Consider the following 17,319-nt stretch of genomic DNA (forward strand, 5'->3'; position numbering starts at 1 on the left):
AAATTATTATGATTCTACAATCATTTGAAAGAGGATAATGAAAGCTATCCAGTAATTAAAAATTGCATTAGTTGAATCACTGATTAAAGATTAATTTCGTCTAATACATAAATTTTCTATTTTTTAGCATGATCATTAATATCTCCGCATGACATGATCTTTTAAAATAAAACTAAATTATTTGTGTAATATATATGCATATTAAAAAAAAGAACACTATATCGTCCAATTTATTTTCGATGTATCAGTCATACAGATCGGCAGAATCCTGGATAATTATAATTCTGGCCAGAATTATGCCGATCATTAATCGATTCATCGGTTTAAAAATTATATTTAATTAATTCGTTTCAAAATTTTGTTGAAATCGGTTTGTAAAAATTGAACCCTAATTCAAAGCACATGATTTTGTTAACATATGATGACAGTTAACCAACTAACTTTTCAAATCTTTTCCTCAATATATCATTTTACCTTTTTTATTATTGACGTTTGAGTGTAGAATGAAATTGAATTGTGAAAAAATAATTACCAATAATAATTGAAACTTTAAGATATCAAGATGGATAAGATGGTTGATTGATTTTTTAAAAGCATTTTCGATAAAACTTTAATATTATGAAAATACTACAAATATTTTGGCTTATTATAAATTTTATAATGTCTTAATAATTTATCGAGTAAAATGAGTATCAAAAGATGAGATTCTAATAATTGTTCAAATAAGTTGGTTATAAGTTTAAGATTGACGTAATATAAAATAATATTTAACTAGAGGATTCTAATGTGCGGTGACTTCGTCACCGCTAATTGATCTGCTTAAATTGAAATGTATTATATAATAATGTATAATAGTGCAATATTAATTTTATTATTCTTATGAACTTATTTATAAAAGAGATGTCCTTAAAGAAGATACTTCAATTGACATATGAAATCTATTGGATCAAAGATTTTATAAGGTATTATAATGGATGAAAATGTATTCATTTATTTTATTTTTAAATTATTTATTGTCATTGTAAAAAAAAAAATTTTTTTTTATTAATCATTTTATTAATACTAAAAAAATAAATAAATAATCTTTTTGACTATTCTTATTACATTTTATTTTTATTTTATTATTTAATAAAATAAAAAAATGTGAAATAATTTGGGATAAAAAAATAAAAATCTATAATATACTAAAAAAATTACCTAACGTTTAGATTAGCCTGTATAAATAATTTTGAATTGTCTAACACATGATTTGTCCGCGCCTGAACTATTGATGCTTTGCATTAATAAATTTTTAAAATCAATATCGCTCTTCTTTTTACGATTAGTAATTTTTTTTATTTTTATTTTTTTTAACCATAATAGATTAACTTCAGGATTTTTTTTCATTTTTTTTATTTTTTAAACAATCTTTTTTTTTTAAACAATTTATTTTTTTTTTAATAGATCGTTTAGTTATTTTTTTATATTTTTTTTTTAACAACAAAATCGTTTAGTAATTTTTTTTTTAATAATAGACTGTTTAGAAATTTTTATTTATTTTTTAAAATTTTTTTCCAAGTTCCAACAATAGATCAGACTTTGCCCTTTCTTTATGTTCGGTAACTGACATTTACTAGTAATATTAATTAGTAATAGTTAGTTCCCGGGTTATATGATTTATTGTTGTCTTTAAATCAAGATTTGTACTGTTCTTCAAACTAATATTAATAAATATTATGCAATAGTACAATAATTACTTGAATTCTTTAAAGTGAATAGCTACTAAAATTCCACATTTCCATAACAGATAACTGACATAGTTTGTTAATTAATCAAATATTTATTTACTTGAAAGTTGTTAATTACGTCACTTTTCTGATAGGATAAATAGTTTATTCCACAGTTCCTAGCTAGTTATAACATAATTTCAGTACTTTACTTAAGCTTCCTATACCTATTTCTTTAGTTAAAGTAGTTCAGCATATATGGAACTACCTAAATACCAATTTTTTATCAAACAGCTTAAATATTCTGCGGAATTACTGTGTCGTACGCGGTTGGTTTTTTTCACTTTACAGTGTAGTTTGGCACTTTCGTTAGATGAAATAAGCCTTGTTGTTAAGCAAATTCATTCGGTAGGTACAAAATTACTCTCAAATATTCATAAAATAATTTTGTTTATTAAATTTAATATAAGTGTAAAGAATTTTTTTAATGTTCTTATTATACTGTAAAAGTAATAAAATCATTTTTTTTTTTATTATAATATTTAAGAAAAAATATTGCCATTTTCTCTTCTCTTATTTTTTTTTTAAGTGATAAATGTTTATCAGTGAGACACGATGAGCTGCAGGCAGACTGCAGCGCATGCGTGCATATTCATGACCCCCTTGTTTGTATTATGCGAGTCGGGTCAAATCTGTCACACAGGTCCTGCAATATGCTGTATATATATATTTATTTATTTCGTACAAATTTTATTCCTCCTTTTATATTTCATTTTTGTTTTATTATTTCATAAAGTATTATTGGTACACTAATTAAGAAATTAAAACTAAATATGGAATGTATAAAATGTAAATTTAAATGTAACGTTATATATTTTCAACAAAATTTCAACAATTGGACCAGTGGTAATAAATATATTGATAAATTTATTCAAGATACTCAACTATCAGCTCATTATGATATAGAAACAGCATTAGAATGGATACCATATGATAGATTTTGTGATATTAAATATACTGCGGAAGGTAAAGTGTATAGAGCAAATTGGATTGATGGATATATTTATGAATGGGATATTGAAATTCAAAATTGGAAAAGAATTGATCAAAATATATTTGTAACATTGAAAAGTTTAAATGATCCAGAAAATATTTCACTCGAATTTATGAATATCAGTATGGTATATATATATTTATTTATTATTTAATTAATTTTAAAAAAACTCTTAATTTTTTACTAATACATTATATTTGTAGATTAATAGGTTTTATGGAATAACTCAAGATCCAAAAACAAAAAATTATATGATAGTTTTGAGTGGTAAATGTAAAAAATGTAATCAAGTATGTAATGCAATATACTTTCAAAAAAAATTTGAGAGTTGGACAAGTGGTAATGATGATATTGATAAATTTATTCAAGATACTCAATTATCAGTACATGATAATCATAATTTATTTAATAAAGCAATAGAATGGATACCTTATAATAAATTTTATGATATTAAATATATTAAAAAAATTGGAGTATATAGAGCAAATTGGATTGATGGATATATTTATGAATGGGATAATGAAAATCAAAATTGGAAAAGATTTGCTCAAAATATGTTCGTGATCTTGAAAAGTTTAAATGATCCAAAAAATATTTCATCAGAATTTATGGATATCATTATGGTATATATATTTATTATTTAGCTAAATTTTAAAAAAAAATTTAATCTTTACTAATATTTTATATTTGTAGATTAATAGGCTTTATGGAATAACTCAAGACCCACAAACAAAAAATTATATGATGATTTTGAATTATAAGTATGACAAGTGTGAAAAATGTAATGGTATATGTAATGCAATACACTTTCAACAAAATTTTGAGAATTGGACTAGTGGCAATGATGTAGTTGATAATTTTATTCAAGATACTCAGCTATCAGCTCATCACAGTACAAAAGAAGCATTAGAATGGATATCTTATAATAGTTTTAGTAACATTAAATCTATTGTAATAGGTGGGTTTAGTAAGGTATATAAAGCAAATTGGATTGATGGGTACATAAAGCATTGGGATTATAAAAATCAAAATTGGGTAAGAGAAGGTCAAAATATATTTGTATATTTGAGAAGTTTAAGTGATCCAAAAAATATTATATTGGAATTTAAGAATAAGGTAAAATATATGTTATTTAATTGGAATTTTAAAAAATCAATTTTTACTAATGTATTATACTTGTAGATTAATAGGCCTTATGGAATAACTCAAGATCCAAAGACAAAATATTATATGATGGTTCTTAGTGATGAATGTAAAATATGTAATCAAGCATGTGAAGTAATACACTTTCAACAAAACTTTGAAAGCTGGACTAGTGGTAATGATGACATTGATAAATTTATTCAAGATACTCAATTATTAGCTCATGATGATGCAAAAAAAGCATTAGAATGGATACCTTATAATAGGTTATATAACATTAAACATATTGAAAAAATTAGAATGTATAGAGCAAATTGGATTGATGGATATTTTTATAAATGGGATAATGAAAATCAAGATTGGAGCAGATATGGTAAAAATATGATTATAACTCTGAAAGTTTTAAATAATTATGTCACATTAGAATTTATGAATAAGGTAATATTTAATGAAATTTTGAAATTTTGATTTTACTATTTTACTAATATATTACTATATATTGTATTTGTAGATTAAAACGAATTATGAATTTTACGGAATAACTCAAGATCCACAAACATTAAATTATATGATGGTTGTGATTGATAAATGTAAAAAATGCAACCGTATATGTAATTCAATTTACTTTCAACAAAATTTTGGAAATTGGACTAGTGGTAATAATGATATTGATCAATTTATTCAAGATATTCAGTTATCAGTTCATTATAAGGTAACAGATGCATTAGAATGGATTCCTTATAATAGATTCTATAATATTGAGTATGTTGCAAGAGGTGGATTTGGCAAAGTATATAGAGCAAATTGGATTGATGGACGTATTGATAAATGGGATAATATAAATCAAAATTGGAAAAGACATGATGAAAATATGTTTGTAGCTCTGAAAAGTTTATGTTATTCAAAAAATATTACATTGGAATTTATGAATGAGGTATTGTATGAATAATTTATTAACAATATTTTTAATTATATTAATTTTATTATCACTTTTTCTGCCTTTATATATAGATGATATTTCATCATAAATTAGATCCTAATTATAGAATTATTAATTTCTATGGAATAACTCAAGATCCAGAAACAAAAAATTATGTAATGGTTTTAGAATATGCAGATGATGGAAGTTTACGAAAATATTTGGATACAAGTTATAATAAATTGAATTGGCAAAATAAAATCAATCATTTATTTGATATTATAACTGGGCTTAAATTTATTCACGAAAGTAATTTGATTCATCGAGACTTGCATGTTGGCAATATATTAAAACTTAAATTTAAAATCGCTATAACTGATATGGGATTGTGTAAGCCTGCAAACTGTAATTTGCAAAAAAACAACGTATATGGTGTTTTGCCTTATATAGCTCCCGAAATTTTACTAGGACGAGCTTATACAAAAGCTGCAGATATTTATAGTTTTGGTATAATGATGTATGAGGTAATCTCTGGTTTACCTCCTTTTCATGACGTAAGCCATGACGAAAACTTAGCAATAAAAATTTGTCAAGGACTTAGACCAAGGTTTGACATTAATGTACCTCAATTAATTGTGCACTTAATTAAAAGATGCCTAGACGCAAATTCGTCAAAGAGACCAGAAGTAGAAGACATTAGATATATTTTATATATGTGGCGACATGAGCCAGATGAAAAACAAACAACGGAATTACAAGCACAAATTAAAAAAGCAGATGCAATAAACGATAATTCATCAAATAATAGTATACCTTCAACATGTTTAGGATTATCATATAAAACACACTCGGAAGCTGTTTATACAAGTAGACTACTTAATTTTAATAATCTTCCTGAACCAAAGAACTCTGATGATTATTATAGATATAATGATAATATAATTAGCATTGAATCTTCAGGTATTGTTTAATGAAAAAAAAAATAATTAAAATAAATACAAAAGAATACTAATTAAAATATTATTTATTAGTATTATTATCTCAACAAATTGATATTTCTCAATTGGACATTAATAATCTCCTTGAAACAAAAAATTCTGATGATGATTAATATAAACAAAATAGGAATATCCAGGTATTAATCAAATATTTATAAAATATTTTGAGAATTTGAGATTTTTAAATACTAATAAATTTATTTTATTTAAATAGAATCTTTACAAATTGATATTTCTTAATTGAATTCTAACAAAGATGGTAAAAGTGTAAGTTATAAGATAATGGATAAAATGCATTATTTTCAAGATATTTTTTTGCATTATAATTTAAATTCTATTCAATGCCTTGCTTTCTTTTCTGTATTATGATTTTATAATTTGATGTATTTTTTTTTATTCGTTTCAATAATTGAATTGCAACTTTATTTTTTATAAACCGTACACTAATTTACTATGATGCAGTCCAACTACACTAATCCCTGTACTTTCACGCTATTAATTAGCGTTCACAGTTAAATTAATTTTATTCCGTGATTGGCAGAATTGAACCTGTGACCTCATCATACTTAGGATATATGAGGGAATGCCACCTTAACGACTGCACTAGGGTGATCAGCGAAATTGAATGAGGAAGTATGAGAGTACCATTAAATAGAACTAGGGTAATTTGGTATTGTTAGTGAGTTATAATATAATTATTGCATTATTCAGTAATTATTTATATATATTTTAAGTAATATTATAGGGTTTATATTAAAAAGTTGATTTGTATTTTGTATTTTTATCAAATAATAAATTTTATGGTTTATTTTGAGTTTATTAGTTTTATTAAAGAAATATTATATTTAATGATCAAAATGAATTGATCCTGTAACATGTTAAGTGGTAATAATATAAAGATAAATATAAATATAATAGTTTGTATTAATTTTAGTAAAATATTAGATATGATGATAATGTTAAGTATAGTGATTTAAAAAAATTAGATTGGATGCTATTATGATAAATACATTGTATTGAACTTCTCCTGTAATCTATTTAATTCTGACAACATTGCATCATCTACTTTTATTGCATTTGGATCAAAAGATTGGATTTCTAGATTTTCCCAAGATGTGGCACGACTTATTGCTACATAAGATTGCCTATGAGCAAACATTTGTTCATCCAATGATACAGTTACATGGGGTAATGTAAGGCCTTGTGTCTTGTGTACAGTTAGAGCAAATGCATTTTGAAGTGGAAATTGTGTTCGTTGTGCTGAAGCTCCATGTAAGTTAAAATAAGTTGTAATTTTTTCTACTATAACTTGATTTATCCCATTATTTATTGGAAATGCCACTTCTACTTGATTTTCATTTATTAATTTAGTTACCACACCAATTGATCCATTACAAAGTTGTTCATTAAATAATTTGTTAGTTAGAAACATTACTCTTGCTCCTTCTCTTATTATTAATTCAGATGGTAAATTAGTATAATGTCTAAATTGTTTATCATATTCTTTTGGTATACATTCTTTTTCATTAACATAATCAATAGCTGTAGAAATTAAAAATCCAGAGGAGATATCTTTAAAAATAGGAAGATAACCACAGATTAAATTATTAATTGAATCTGCATTATGACGAAATCCAAAAATATAGGTAGTATCAGTTGACATTTCATTGTTACTTTGATATGATTGCACTTTTTCATCAATTAATCTTCTTGTTTCTGAACTTATATTTCCTATTCGCATTTCTTCTAATATATTATAAAATGATCTATCTTGTTGGCGATGAGAAGTTGTAAGAAAAAGTGGGAAAAATTCTTGCCATTCTGGAGCATAAAAAACTTGTTTACCACTTACAGGTGGAAGTTGAGCAATATCTCCAATTAGTAAAGTTGGAATTCCACCAAAAGGTACTGGTGATTTGTTAATTTTTGCAAATAATGAACTAATAAAAGATAAAAGAATTGATGATACCATTGATACTTCTTCAATTATAATAGCTTTAATCTGGCTAAGTTTTTCAAATTGTTGATTATTATAATGAGATAATGTTTCAAAATAGGTTTGAGTATTTCTAATATATAGTGCTGAATGTATAGTTTTTCCATTTACATTTTGTGCAGCAACACCAGTAGGAGCCATCAATAAATATTCAGTTTTTTTATCAGCTAAAAAATTTTTAATTAGATGTATCATAAAAGATTTACCAGTACCTGCTGAACCAGTTAGAAAAAAATAAGGATGTTTAGAATGTAATCTTTCTCCCCAACTATTTGTAAGTATATTCATTATTTTGTATTGATCTTCAGAAAGTAGCATAGATGAGAGATTTAAAGAGCGAATAGGTTGACGTAACAAATTATTTAACTGATTTCCAATAATTTCTTGTAAGTTTACATGCAATGAAGATATCAAATTATTAACTAAATTTTGATAATTATTTGTATATCTTTGAATATTAGATTGCATTGAATTTTGTACAAAATTTAAAGTTAATGAATATTCAGTAGGATATTTAGCTTCAAAATGAGCTTTATAAGTTTGATATAAGCTTTTTAAATCAGTTTCACTTCTAACAGGTAATCTAAGTAGTAATTGTTGATAATAAAATGATTCTGATTGCTGAATTGTTAAATGTTGAAAACGTACAAGAATTTCTTTTTGTCTTTTTCTTACAAAGCGATTTTTTTTATCTATATAATATATTCCATTTTTTGGCTGACTTTTTTGTATAGTATAATTGCGATGATAAAAAGGATATGTCATACTATCAAATTCATTATCAGATGGACGATCAAAATATTTATCAATGGCATCATCCCAATAGGGAGATAATTGTTCTTCTTGTTGTAATAAATAAAGTGGTTTTATAGATTTAGTTCTTATTTCAGGAGGAATAGAAGGAAGAAATTCAACAGCAATTGATGATCAACATATTGAATATCCAAGTAAAAGAATCATTAATTCCATTGATCCAAGACGTCTTGCTAAAATATGTTTTCGAAATGCATCAGGTTCAGAAATATCAAAATATTCTGATGGTTCAGATTTTGTAACATACTTAGTCATATATTTTGCAAATTGATGTGTTGTTACATATTGAAAATTAATATGACCATTCCATAAAAATAATGTTGGTGCATGATATGGAATAACATATAAATCTTCTTCTTTAGTACGACGATAAATATATCTTAAGGAATTAGGATCTTCATGTGTAGTATCTGAATATGGTTGAGGAAAACCTTTTTTGCAACGTGAACCAGATGGAGCTGAACCTCCACAACGTGAATCACAAGTATGAATTTGATGTTTTTTAACCAATTCATATAATTCTGGTTCAGAATTGGGATCTGGCATATCTGCTCTAATTACATTAGAATCAATTAATTCAGAAATTGATTTAGATAAATAAGCTATACCATGTGTATGAATTGCTCCACGATTTTGAAATTCATCACGTTCAAAATGATGTAACCAGTTACCCCAATCAGTTAAATTTGGATTTTTCCAAAGATATTGATGCATTGATGCTAAACGATGATGATAATGCAAGTAGATATGAAATGGACAATTAGAAGGAAGGGGATCTTTGTTATCAGTTTTTAATAAAATATTTTTTAAATGTGACCAATGATTTTCAGCCATAGTCATAGTATAAAAAATTTGTGGTAAACCAAATCCTTGAACCATAGTATTAATATGATGTTCTTTTTGGCGAAAATAAGAATCTCCTGTTCTAATATAAGAAGGTATAGTTGTTGTATTTTTTTCATTAATTATTGGACGTCCAGTATAAATACTATTGGTAATTAAATCTGCTGTTGTTAATTGATGTGATAGTGAAGTATTATATTGATTTAAAATTCGATTTCTATTTTGGTGATTTCTTAATTTTTCAATTGTTAAATAAATATAATGAGGCCAATACCAAGATAATCTCCATCTGGGATCAGGACAAAGTAGTAAGATTTTGCATAATTACCTAAACTATCTGTAAATCGCCGATTTGTATTTTCATCATTTATATAAAATCCTTTTCCATATGGAAAAAGGTCAGGAAATAAAAGTGGTTCAATATTTTTATCATAAAAAGATATTGGTAATTTTTTATTATATGGATCAGTTAAAAATCCTGCCATTAATCGATTATAATGGTAATCTTCATTATGAATTTCTGCATCAAGTTCATAGGGAGGTAGTATTACAGCAGAAGGACGTGAATTAATGTTAAATAATGGTTGGTCTTGATTTTGAGAAGTATTACTAAGTGAGGCATTTGGAAAGATAATTGGTGCCCCATCCCATATTCCACGATTAATTAAAGTTTGATATGGTTTAAAATAAGGATTATGATCTCGTAACCATCTTGCTGCATTATCAAGTGAAGAATGATACCATGAATTTGATTGATTATTATTTAGTATAGCACCAATGGTACCAGAATATAATGCAAGTGCATTAATATTTTTTGAGTAGTTAAAGGTTCCAGTTAAGTGACGATAGTTTGTGTAAGCATTGCTATTTGGAACTCGGCCTAATGAACAACTAAGATGAATAGGTGAGAGATAAATTCGATGATATAAAGGCACACTTTGAATTTCATCAGGTATAGGATCAGGAATTGGTATTTTAAGATGATTATTAGAATTATAACAAGAAGAACATGTTGCTATACGTGCAGGTTGAGAATCTTCAGTATGAAAAACTAATGTGATTTGTGGATTATTTGAATAAACTTCTTCTAAAGGATATTTAAATGTTCTATCATATAGTTCCCACTTTGCCTTTGTTGGATACTGTAAACGAGAACAATAACTACATGGAACACATGGATATTGAGTAAGAATAGTTGTATTAAACCGATCTTGTAAGTTACACAATTTTATAGAAGGTTGCCAGGATGGAAAATAAGCTCTAAAGGTGATGTTTGCAGAAGACAAAGATGGTTGAATTGGAATTCGAGAATGATCTGCATTAGCTTGTTGACGAACTGCATAACTTGAAAATAATGAACTATCAAAATTTTCATGTTCTGAGTTCAAATAAGATTCAGAATCATTATCTGATACTTCAACTCTCCAATGATTAACAGTAAAACTCATAGTTTTATATTATATGAAAAAATTAAAAATGTATTTATTAATGTAAGAATTTTAATTACATTTCAGTGTTAATATACCAAAATAAAGGGTCTTTTACTAAAACCCTATTTTTAAATTGTGAAAGGGTTTAACCAATAAAATTCCAGAAATCCAAAATTTTGGCTGAAATTTGTAATTTTGACTGAAACTTCAAAATTAGGCCGAATCTTAAGATAGGCCGAAACCTGCCAAAATATCCGATTCCCGAAGATCATGTGTTATGTAATACATGGATTTTATTATCTTATTTTTCTTATTTGTAATTCTGGTAATTAATTACCAGTTTTTTCCTAAAAATAATGTAAAATACATGATTATTCATTTTATTTATCATGTAATTAATGCAATTATTATTCGCTATATATATGACTTAGCTGTTATATCTAAAATTATTTAATATATTGATAAATAATTAATATTATTTATTAACTATATATATATATTAAAAACCACAGTTTTGGTATTGGCCATATAACTTACTGGCTGATCGATAATTGTATAAACTGAGTGAATTATTTAATATATTTAATAAATAAATTATAATTATGTGCAATATTTATTTATTATTAATATTAATTTAATATTATTTATTTACTATATATATATGCAGTTTTGGTATCGGTTGTACAACTTACCGGCCGATTGATAGCTTTTTAAAAAATTGTGTAAACCGAGAAATATTCTGTCATACTGTCTGTATAAATAATTTGAATTATGTAACATGATCTGTCCATGTTATTTGATTAGCGGTCAGGTCATATGTTCATATGTACACAATTCTTTATTGCTAATATAATTTTTCCAGTTAATGAAATTTTAATCACTTTTTTTACAAAAAAACTCAGTTGTATTAATAATAATTTTTCTATTCCCATCCTTTTGGAATGAACGGTAACAAAAAAATTTGCTTATTCATCATATAAAATTTTTTATTAAGTCATATAGAATTTTGCGTATTTAGGGGTAAAATTTCCATAACGTCATATTTGTATTTGCATAGCAAATAAATTAGAAATGAATAGTGTAATACCTAAGCCCGTGATAAATCACGTTGCCACCTTAGATATTAACAAAATATCTCTTTATTAACAATATAAATAAGTACAATAATATGCTTGGTTTAATACTGTCAAATAATAAATTAATTAGTTATGTCAAAATTTCAAAATGTGATAATTTTCCCATATTAGTAACCTTTAATTTTATTAATTTACTTAAAATGGCAATTTTTCATTATAAGAAAAATGCTGAAAGATTCATGTTGATATTATTATTAAGGTGAATTTATAATACTTAACCATTTTTATTCTTTTTAAGTCTGGGGTTCTCCTCCTTTTTGAAAACCCAAATATCACGACTATTTAAAGGAATTCAGATTTATAATTTACCTCCTGGATTATGATTCCTAATTTTAATTCCATTACCTTAAAAGTATTTCCATTGTGTCAAAATAATTCCATTATTCTGTTTCTGTATCCATCTGATCGTCATTAACTCCTTAATTATGCTTTGTAATACTTTTCTCTTAATGATCTACTCGGATCATCGTTTATCCTTAAATCACCTGTTAGTTTAATGTCATCCCGGACCAATTATCCTTGATTCTCATGACTAATAGTTTAACGACTTTTCGGTCCAGTTAAATAAAAAAAATGAAACTAAAAATAAATTAGATTTTATATACTAAGATTAAATATAATACTGCGCCTCACAATTATCAAATTTACTAGGTATGCTACGGCATTACAATAGTCATATATAGATTTGCGTAACAGGAGTAATTTTTTATATATAAAAAATAAAATTAAATTTCACACGTTCAAAAATTTTTATAAAATAAATTTTTAAACTGATAATTTGTTTTCAAATACATTATTGAACTTATTACATCTAATTCTCATAAAATTAGACATCATACTCATAAAAAAAATTGTATTTTTCACAATAATATTACTTTATTTTTTTATTTTTTTATTTTTTTACTAACGTCGGTACGCTCGGAATGCATTTTAGTCAAATGTAATCGCCTTTTCAAGTTTAAGTAATGTTGTTCGGCGATGTCGAATCTACCTGCACGTAAATTTTCATAGTAATCGGAGCAATACTTATGGAGTACTAATAATTTTCGCACTTTCAATTATTGCCGTATATTATCAAAATACAATGTTTCATTGATAATATATCCTGATATATCCCGATATTTTACTGATTTTTATGTGTATTGTATATTATTATTTATTAATAAACATCATTTATTTATTTTATTTGCTTAAAACTAGATATTTATTATATGTGTTACATTAATATTTTATCTTTCTAAACTATAAATGTTGTTAATGGTTTGGAACATTTTTCCAGTTGGTTCAATTCCAACAAACAACTTCTAATACGTCTCAGATGTCTTTGATATCTCATCGCGTCTAATGTCATTTGCGTTTCCTATCCAAAAAACGCTACAAAAATAAGAAGGCATTATTAGTTTTGTTTAATAGCACCATTATCACCCAATTTAATAAAAACCTACGTACCATAATAAAATCCTAGAAAACAAAGTAAATAATGGGGTTAGTACTACCATTAAAACCATCACATAATTATCCAAAAAATTTATTGACACCATCCAAAAATCTAAAAAAAATAAAAAAAGGCATTAATATTATTAAACAATACACCATTAAACACCATGCAAAGGATCTACCATGAAGAATGTTGTTTAAAATTATCTGGGAATCTAAAAATAAAAAAAGGGATGTTAATGTAGTTTAATAACGTCACCATTAACACCCACACAAATAAACCTACCATGAATAATTGTCCAAGAATCATCCATAAACCTAAAAAAAGAAGAAATAAAAGCCTTTCCAAAATACAGAAATCAAGTGGCAAATTTTACTTTCTTTTTAGATTTACTTTTAGTCAGTTGTGATGGTATAGGAGTAGCGGGAGTAGTAGAATGAGAACGAAGCTGACGAGTTTTAATGGTATAATTCTCTTCTAATAAAATTTTTAATTAAAGAAATAATATATAATAACAGTTGAAAGATATAATATTGAAATATACCTTTTAGTTCCATATACTTTTTACCCAACATTCTCTGTTCTTTTCGCTGCTTCGTTAATTCATCTTCAAGGTCTAATATTTTTGATCGTGCAATAGTCAGATCATCTTCCAGCTGAGACCTTAGTTGAATACTGTCATGAAGGGAGTCTTGTGCCTCATTAAGTTGTTTCTGAATATGATTAAGATGACGATAACAACTTTCAAGTTCCTCTGAATTAAATTAAAAAAAAATATATGTATATATGTGTATATGATAATAATTGGATAGTTAGTTCGAGAACTAAGTGGATAAAGTCGATAGTTTAGAAAAGATCTGCAGAAGGTAAAATCCTTTTAAGAACTGGACACTGGGAATATGAATACTCCGTCTACAGGTAATGAACCGTCAAGAACCATGCCCTGAGAATACGAATATACTGTCTGCAGGCAACCTCTTTTAAGATCATTTAGTAAACCTTGCGTACAATACCCACCTTCAAGAAGTTGAACCTTTGGTTTTCTGGCAGCTTTCAAAGCCTTCAAGCGATTTTTAGATTTTCGGTTAGAGGTGGCAGAATGTCGACAGCGTTTCTTATTTGATGCAGCAGCAGTAGTAGAAGGACGAGCAGCAGTAGAAGGACGAGCAGCAGTAGAAGGACGAGCAGCAGTAGAAGGACGAGCAGCAGTAGAAGGACGAGCAGCAGTAGAAGGACGAGCAGCAGTAGTAGAAGGACGAGCAGCAATTAAAGCAGAAGTGGTGGTAAATTTCCTAGTGGCAACCATTTTGAGAAGGAACAAATAGATGTGTAGTAAAGGTGTAGTGAAGGAAAATTTTGAAAAATATTAAGTAAAAACAAGAAAGGAAGGAAAAATGAAGATACTTATATAATGAAGAGATGTGACGCGTAAACATGTAAAAATTAGCAAAACAAAATATTATGAAAAAGATTGATAATAAAAGGATAAATGTTACATGAGGGAAAATTCTGGAAAAGGAAAATCATATCAGAAAAATTATTTTCAGAACAAAGGAAAATAGTCTAAAAATAGTAATACTCGATAAGTTAATTTAAGGAGTTAAAATAATAAAATTAATAAGTCGCGACCATTAATTTATTTTTAGAAATAATTAGGATTATTTAATTTTAAAAATTAAGATACTGATTTCAATAATTTAACCTATAATTGTAAATTATGTAAAATAATGAAAGGAACTTAAAGCCCCAATAATAGAAATCTATCAAATGAATTTATAAGGAGAGATTTGTAAGAACACAAAATTTGAGCGCGAGGGATGTCTGTAGTATCACAAATTAGTAGTAGGTAGATCACTTATAATTGGCGAGATAGAATCCAAAATCATTTGCTTATTGATCATAGTAAAAAATTTTGACCTTTATATGTATTGTTCGGGGTCCTGATGCAGCTATCCAGTTATTTTCAGTTTTTGTAATTACAAATTTTTTTTAAATGAATATTTTTTTTTCCATCATTGTAATTCTTTTATTTATTTAGTATTTTTAATAATTTTTTTATCACTATAAAAATTTGTTTTTAAATTTTCTATTAATAAAAGTGTTAATGACGATAATTATGATGATAGTGAGGAATAATAATAATGAGAAATAATTACAATAGTTAATCCAATGAGAATTAATTCTAATATCATGTGATTTAAATAATGATACTATTTAGGAAATAAATGATGTAATTATGCAGGGCAAAATATTCGCGATCAAAGTCCAGTTAACATATAATTATGCAGGCAATGCAGGCAATTGTAATTTTATATTATATTTTAAAACATTGCAATTTAATTAAGGAATAAGGATAAGCATATTATATTTTAAAAATAGTGCAATTTAATTAAGGAATAAGGATAAGCATATTATATTAGAATCAATAAGTTTTAAGGACTTCGTTAATTAAATTTATTACATTCGATCAATAAATTTTAAGAACTGCATTACAAAAAAAATTTAGAACTGCGTTAATTAAATTTATTACATTAGAATCAAAACTGTGTTTATTTTGTTACAAATACTTTAATTATGTAGAATGTTATTATGTTCATCAGTTCATGTTTTAAACATTATAACGAATTTTAAAATTATTATAAATATTATGAAATTTGAATTTTTTTTTCGCAATTCAAAACCAAATTGTATTTTAATTTTCAAATTGTATTTAATTTTCAAATTGTATTTAATTTTCAAGTTACAAAAAAATCATAAAAAATAAAAAATGGCAGCATTAGTACCTTTTGTTCCACCGCCACCACCAGTATTCCAATGGACGATTAATGCTGCTAGGCAGTTAATTGCGGAGCGAAGAAACTTACATCAGCAATTCGAAAGAATTGCAAATCGCTACCATGTTAATGCATGGACAATAATAGCAAATAGGGTGTTCGCTGCAACGGGATTTGCAGGGACACCCAGGCAGTGCTATACAAAATGGAATGCCCTCAAACGAGGTTATGAAAACCTCAGTAGAATAATAAATAATAATGATGACGGCATTCCTATTACAAGCCCAAATAGTTTCGATAGAGCGTGTTTTGCCGATATGAACGATGAATTCTGGTTACAAACCGGTAATTATTATTAATTATTATTTTAAATTAATTTTATTTAGGCAATTCATTCAATTCATTAATATTTTTATTGGATTTTAGATCTGTTTAGACGAGAGTATCGACGGCGGCATGCTGCGCATGATCGACGTCGATATGAATATAGATTGCGAAGGGAAAGAAGGAGGTCGCGATCTAGGTCTCGATCAAGGTCTCAATCAAGAAGTAGATCAAGAAGTAGAGATAGAAGACAAGATAGAGGTAGAGATAGAAGACGGGACAGAAGTAGAGATAGAAGACGGGACAGAAGTAGAGATAGAAGAAGAGGTAGAAGCAGGTCCCCACATAGAAGATAATTTTAATTTTTATTATATTTTTAATCATATATTTTATTAGTTTAATATTAAATATTATAAAATAAATATTTACATACAAAAAATCATATTGTCTTTATTCTTATAAATTGTTTAAATGCCGAAACTCTAATTAAATCATATAGAAAGTATTGCCGAAACCCTTTAGTTTCGGCAAGCAACCTTATTTATTAAGTAATATTAAATAAAAATTTAAATTTTAAAAATACATTAAAGAATGTAAATTTATTTGCAATTCAGTATAGTATGATCATAAAAAATATAAATTACTCCACTGCATTTTCATGAAAATTGGATTTTGACTGCTAAACAACTTTTAATTAATAAAAGAAGTCGATTTCCTTTGACCAAAATGTTCAAAATACGTTCTG

At 26.2% G+C, this 17,319-nt stretch overlaps 2 protein-coding genes across 3 annotated transcripts; one reads left to right on the plus strand and one right to left on the minus strand.

Annotated features, from left to right (window-relative positions):
• Window positions 1–5,337: 5,337 nt before the first annotated feature.
• On the plus strand, window positions 5,338–5,933 carry OCT59_012551 (uncharacterized protein; the record flags this gene model as incomplete). The annotated part of the gene is made up of 2 exons (XM_066134562.1): window positions 5,338–5,782; window positions 5,854–5,933. The coding sequence occupies 2 exons, from the start codon at window positions 5,338–5,340 to the stop codon at window positions 5,931–5,933; spliced, it is 525 nt and encodes a 174-aa protein (XP_065989817.1).
• Window positions 5,934–13,342: 7,409 nt separating this feature from the next.
• Window positions 13,343–14,782, minus strand: OCT59_012552 (uncharacterized protein; the record flags this gene model as incomplete). 2 transcript variants are annotated; one of them, XM_066134563.1, is made up of 7 exons in its annotated part: window positions 13,343–13,412; window positions 13,488–13,587; window positions 13,658–13,690; window positions 13,758–13,793; window positions 13,870–13,953; window positions 14,021–14,230; window positions 14,494–14,782. In XM_066134563.1, 7 exons carry the CDS (start codon window positions 14,780–14,782, stop codon window positions 13,343–13,345), a joined length of 822 nt encoding a protein of 273 aa, XP_065989818.1. The 2 variants fall into 2 exon arrangements, with proteins under 2 accessions (XP_065989818.1, XP_065989819.1); XM_066134564.1 differs by lacking the exons at window positions 13,343–13,412; window positions 13,488–13,587; window positions 13,658–13,690; window positions 13,758–13,793; window positions 13,870–13,953 and having other exon boundaries at window positions 14,179–14,189.
• Between the last annotated feature and the right edge of the window lie 2,537 nt (window positions 14,783–17,319).

Source organism: Rhizophagus irregularis, chromosome 2, assembly GCF_026210795.1.
Source record: "Rhizophagus irregularis chromosome 2, complete sequence".
NCBI lineage: Eukaryota > Fungi > Glomeromycota > Glomeromycetes > Glomerales > Glomeraceae > Rhizophagus > Rhizophagus irregularis.